The sequence below is a fragment of the Pteropus vampyrus genome, unplaced genomic scaffold (assembly GCF_000151845.1).
Source record: "Pteropus vampyrus isolate Shadow unplaced genomic scaffold, Pvam_2.0 Scaffold72, whole genome shotgun sequence".
Classification (NCBI taxonomy): domain Eukaryota; kingdom Metazoa; phylum Chordata; class Mammalia; order Chiroptera; family Pteropodidae; genus Pteropus; species Pteropus vampyrus.
In genome coordinates this window covers 1,212,203-1,218,146 of record NW_011888853.1, presented here as the reverse complement: position 1 = coordinate 1,218,146, position 5,944 = coordinate 1,212,203, and the positions used below count along the sequence as shown (strand labels likewise).

Below are 5,944 nucleotides of genomic sequence, written 5' to 3'. Positions count from 1 at the left end.
GTGAATTTCATTTTTTTTTTGCCATCTCTACTGTACCCAGTAGGGGCAAGAAGCTCGGTCTGGGTGTGCTGAATGCATGAATGTTCCCTCTTGGCAGGTAGCTGCCAGGGTGGTGGTGGTGGGGGGTTCTTTGGGGTTCTCTTTGCTCATGGGGGCCACTTTTCAGACTCCTCCTAAAGCCTGTTTAGCCCCTGCACCTCCCCACCTTCCCCTGTGGTCTGCCATGGTGGTCCTGTCTGCCTGCTCCCAGACAGAAATTTCCTTAAGGCAGCTGGTATCCTTCCCCTGAGTAACCACAGGAGCTGAGCACAGGGCCAGGTGCACCTTGGGGCTTGACATGTAGCGGGGAGCCAGAGTGACGTCTGGGGCTCCGAACGCTGGAGCTGAAGGAAGCCTCACCGAGCCCAGCTGCATGACAGCATTGACATAGTTCTCATCCTTCTCCACCTTCTTCCGGAAGCGGATCGTCTGCTCCAGCTCCAGGGGGTTTATATCCTTGGGCCAGCCCCCCTCGATGTGGTTGACCCCCCGGGTCTCCATCTCGAACCGCTCGGTGTTGGCCTGAAAAGAGAGCCCCAGGTGAGGAGACGCCACCCTGGTGTAAGTGCTGAGCCACTTCTGCAAACCAGGATCCTGGGCCCCGAGCGTTCAGGGATGCACCAACGAGGTGGCCCTGGCCAAAGCCACGGTGTTCTCACGTACCAGCAAGGTGGCCAATCACAGGTCCTCAGGGGGGGTCACAGGCAGCCATGAAAGTGCCACAGTGTACAGCTGATGCCAATGGCCATGGAAAATCTAATTCTGACCTTACCTGAACCCTAAAGGACCAGAGGAACCCACCCACCTGTTCTGTGAGATCCCAAAGGAAAAATAAGTGGATGATCTTTCTCCATCCAACCGTTTACACTGTCTCAGGAATCAAAACACAGAAACAATGAAGAGTTGGGTTTGCTTTGCCCACCGTGCTGCAGAGAGGGTGGCATCGATGCAGTGTTACCTCTTAAATTTACCACTTGGCCGCCTTTCCATTTTTTCCCCCATTTTAAAAATTATGGTCAAATCCACCATAATTTTACCCCCTCGAATAATGTGAAGCATACAGTTAGTGGCGATAAGGACATTCAGAATGCCTGGGCCGCCGTCACCACGCCCTAGCTCCAGAAGCTTTTCATGTCGCCGGATGGAGACCTCATACCCATTAAGCAGTCACTCCCTTCTCCTTTCCGTTTTTAAGCCAGCTCTCACGAAATTTCGAAGTCTTAATGGGGCAGAGCTGCTGGCCAGAGACCCTAACAGGGTGTGGCCTCCATGGCGGTCTTCTTGTGTAGTTGGCTACGCAGTGGACAAAATCTCTCTGGACCCCCTGACGGCAGTTAGGCCCCCGGAAAGCGAGAAACACCGTTGGTCTGAATTTGAGTTATCAGGAGCACCCACAAAATATTTCGGTTAAATCAAATGTGATTCTTGCTCAGTTGATTTGAGAGGCGATAAATGGGTCATCACCTTGAATCTAATTTCCTCCTGGCAGTTCTGACATAATCAGGAGCTGACCGCCTGGTTGGGGCAGGCAGGGAGCTCTGAGGGTCCGAACAGACACGGGACCCCCCGGTTCTCTCACCTTGGAGGCCGGTAGATAGAGATCCCTGCTCCCTCAGAATGCTTCTCCCGCCTGTACCAAACGCCTAAGACGACTCCAATAAGAATCGCAGAGGTGAGGCCAGAGGCCCTCGGGGAGCAAACATCTTGAGTGACATTCCCCTGGCCCAGCGACCGCTTGGTGCCGGGCGAGTGAGTCTCTGCGATGAGTCTGGGCGTGATCCGGCCCTCGCACGTCCCAGCCCCGGCACTGGGTCGCTCGAGCTGGCTTCCAGGTGGATGGAGTCACCCAGGCCACGCCCTCACGGGCCGGGCGCTGGGGCAGGGACCCACCTCGTGTTCCGACATGCTGGTGGAGCACTGGACGCCGGTGTCCACGGGGTTCCGTTCCATGAACAGCTCAGCCAGCGCGGGGTTGGGCGGGATGTCGATGTTCAGCTCCGCTTGACGGTCGGAGAAGCTGCATTGCTTCCCGAACTCGCTTCGCTTCTTGACGTACACGTACACGATCTCCATGGTGCCGGCAGCTGCGGGAGTGGGGCGGGGGGAGGGTGTGCGCTGAGGGGCCCCACCTGGCTGCTTCCCGTTCCCAAGGGCCTCACCCGGGCGACCTCTGATTCCCGGTCTGGTCGAGGGAAGGGGTCCTAGGGGATTTGTCCAGAAGCGGAGTCTGCATTTAAAAAACCCATTCATTGAGTAATAACAACGAGCTAAGCATTGCCCTACTCAGTTCTTACAGTTGCCCTGAGGTGGACGACGCAATCCGCTTTCTACCTGGGAGGACTCTGAGCGCCTTGCCCGGATCACAGAGCTATAAGTGGTACCGTTGGTCAGCCTGACGCCGAGGCTCTTACTCACCAAATGATACAGTTTTTACTGAGCTATTATGTTTATCGGGGCAGGGGAAAGCATTGATGACGATTAGTTGGGCTAAATTCCTTGCCACACACACACTGGACCCAATGGTGGGGCACCCAGGGCTCTCTGGAAATGCTCCCGCCCATTCCCAGAGTTCTAGGTTAGTGGACTCTTACCCTCCGCCCCGCCTCCCGGACCATCCCCAGACTCTCTGGGGGCCCCACTGAAGGCTTTTCCTTCCACATGGCTCCCCCCAGGACAGGGCTGGAAGTCCACTGAGAGAGAAGGCTGGACTGCTTCCTCTGCAGGCGGAATAATTAGGCCTCGGAGAAGCCCTCTGATTTGTGGTCACGGTAGGCACCGTGGGGAATCGCAGAGCGGGCTGGGTTCCGGCCATGCAACCACCAGCTGCTTGACCTTGGCTGGGCCACCGGGTCATTCCGAAACTCGAAATACTCGGGACACTGAGAAGCTGAAATGCCAGTGCTCCAGCCGTAGCAGAGCCGGTGGGCAAATGCCTTGCAAGGAAGTGGCTTCTCGCTGGTGCTAATTGGAAGTCTCAAAAAATGCAGTGGGCAGGTCCCACAGATGGCTCTTCCATTCACCCCAAAAGAGACCTTGACCCCTCTGATTCCCGTCCCATTAATAGACTCTGTGGAGTCTATTAATGCTCCTCAGTGGCTTACATGGCTGGTCCTCTGATGCGGTTGGTCGACGGTGGCATTGAGCAGAGCTGCCCTCACGCTGGCACCCCTAACTCTCAGAAAGTGTGCCTTTAGTGGCAAGTTCTCAAGGGCTCAGGTTGTGGGTCTACATGGAGCCCTAGGCAACAAGCTGTTGGGTGAGAGGCGGGGGGTGCTGTGGGGAAGATAACTAGGAGAGCCCCACTGTGGTGGGATTGATACCTGAAGGCCTTTTGACATCTGAGGGTTTAGGGTCTCACCTGTGAGCAGGTGTTGCTAACTTGGAATGAAAAGGGGACCCGGCGGGAAAATGCTTGGAGGATGTATCCCCTGCATTAAGTAAAACCCAAAGACAAATAGCCAAACTTAGCAAACAGAAGAAATGCAACAGAAATGTGTAGTAATTCACTTTACCGAGCAACTTTGTACTGTAGTTTGTGCCTAAGAATGTCCCCTGGGGCGCCCTGAATAATTTAAAAAAAAAAAATCTAATTACATAGACTTTTCTAGGAATTCACTGGTTTTATGAGTGCCAACAGCATGCGCTCTATTTGTCCTATTATAGTTTTATTATTTCGCTTACTCATTCGGCAAACATTTATGAAAACTATGAATAATCAAGACAGCATGAAATTGGCATAAGGATAGACGTATACATCAATAGAATGGAATTGAGAGTTCAGAAATAAACCTTTATACTTATAGTCAACAGATTTTTGATCAAAGGCGACTCGGTGGAGAAAGGGCAGTCTTTTCAACAAAGGGTGCTGTGACAACTGGACATTCATATGCAAAAGAGTGACCATAGGCCCCTACCACACACCACACACGAAATTCACTTAAAAGATGCAAATATAAGAGCTAAAACTGTAACATTTAGGGGGAAGAACACAGAGAGAAATCTTCGTGACTCCGATTAGGAAAAAACTCCGTGACCCCGATTAGGAAAAAACTTTAACGTGGCATCGAAAGTATAAAATAAAACATGAGGATAACTTGGACTTCATTAGAATTTAAATCTTTTGTACTTTAAAAGACCTTAAGAAAAGACAAGCCACAGACTTGGAGAAAACATTTGCAACTCATGTATCTGATAAAAATTTGTATCAGAATCCATAAAGACCTCCTGGACCCCGGGCGTTGTGAATGCAGTTTCTAGACACTCTGTCTGCATGTCCACCTCGGCCCCCAAAACAGTCATCACAGCTCTCATTCTACAGAGGAAGAAACGGATGCCCGGAGAGATGAAGGGCTTTGTCAAAGGTCACAGTCCTTAAGTTCAGGCAGAGCCAGGACCCGGACACGGCTGGCTCTAAAGCAGTGATTCTTAATCTCAGCTACTCATGGGCTTTTGAAACTCACAATGCTCAGATTGAACCGCGGACTAATGAAATCAGAATCTTTCAGCAGTAACTTTAAAAGTCCACAGGTGGTTCCAGCGTACAGCTGGGGTTGAGAAACACCTGTTTTCAGTGAGGGCTCTTAATCTCTAAGCCAGCGTTTCTCGAACCTGGATGCTCATTCAAAATATAGAGATTCCTGGTCCCTCCTATAACGTGGAGCTATACATCTGGGACAGGGCCTAGCAATCTGGTTTTCACAATCACCGCAGATAAATATTAGGACCAGGAATGTGAGTGATCTAACGCCCCCCACCTTCAGGGTGGCAAGGTACCAGACCAGCAGCCCTAGCTGCCGACCCCCGAAGTGAAGGATCGAGAGCTGTATGGCGGGCTGGAAGCATGTTCCTGGGGTGGCCTTGGGCCCCAGAGCAGCTGGGGCAGGGGTGAGGGGGCAAGGGTGGAGGGTTAACTCTTAGGCCCCTTCTAATCCACATGCGTCTTCCTTGAAGATAGATCTACCCCACCCCTCCCATCCCCAGCCCCAGAACAACTCAACCCGAATCAGACTCACGGAAAGCAGGTTTCCCCCTCTTTCTTGTAGTTTAGAAACTCTTCTGCCCAGGAAAGGTAGATGCAATGGCTTGGGGGGCAGAGGGTAGGGACGGAAGCACGAATTGCAGCATGTTGCCCAAACGTGTTTATTCTGTGTGGACAAGGATAGGGCCTCGTGCAAAAGGATCCCATTCAATTAAATCCTCCCCATGTGCCAGCACGCTGTTGAGGTACCACGGCTGCCAGACTCAGGCAGTTACGGATTGCCGGTCTCTCTCTCTGCTAAGACAATGGCTGTGTGACAGCCAGCTCCTAGGGGACGCGAGGAGGCTTAACAGCATGAGGAAATTCCAGGAAGACAAAAGTAGCCTTCTTAGCCCAGATCATATTTTTAACAGCTTTGCTTTCCTTCTTGGGGCTTCCCAAGGCTAAGCCAGGAGTGAGAACAGAGGCGTTGTTTTCTATCTGAGACAGAGCAGACAGAGGGGACATTTAAAGGCTGGCCCGGTGACGGGAAGACTGCTCATTCAGGGATCCAGAGCAGGCTCTTTCTCATAAGCTAGAAGCGCATGAAGATGAATAGCAAGGTCAGAGCAGGGGTCTCAGGAGGTCCCTCCAGCCACCCGCTGGTGAGACCAATGCCACAGGCTGGGCTTCCCCGAGCAGTGCTCTCTGCAAAGGGGCTTTGGAGGGAGGCGGGACCAGCACGGCTGCTCTGTGGGAGGGTGGGAAGGAGATCTGCTCACCCGTGGGAACCTAGAGCCTGAGGGGGCGTGAGGAACTCTGCGGTGAGACCCAAACACAAGAATCCCCAGGACTGGAGATGAGCTGGTCCTCCCGTCAAAAACACAACCATCTCTGCGACCCAGGTCAGATCGGAACCTTCACCAATTTTAAAAGCCAGACTCCTCT

The 5,944-nt window shown here is 52.6% G+C and overlaps 1 protein-coding gene across 1 annotated transcript in view; it reads right to left on the bottom strand.

The window, feature by feature from the left end:
- The window catches only part of DNAI2 (dynein axonemal intermediate chain 2), a 21,137-nt gene extending 18,642 nt beyond the window's left edge, over positions 1-2,495 (bottom strand). Inside the window, exons 1-2 of the mRNA XM_023531611.1 lie at positions 1,930-2,495; positions 206-561 (exon numbers count right to left, since the gene is read on the bottom strand). Coding sequence (XP_023387379.1) covers positions 206-561; positions 1,930-2,289 — 716 coding nt within the window. The 5' untranslated portion in view covers positions 2,290-2,495. The remainder of the gene's footprint in view (positions 1-205; positions 562-1,929) is intronic.
- Positions 2,496-5,944: the final 3,449 nt, after the last annotated feature.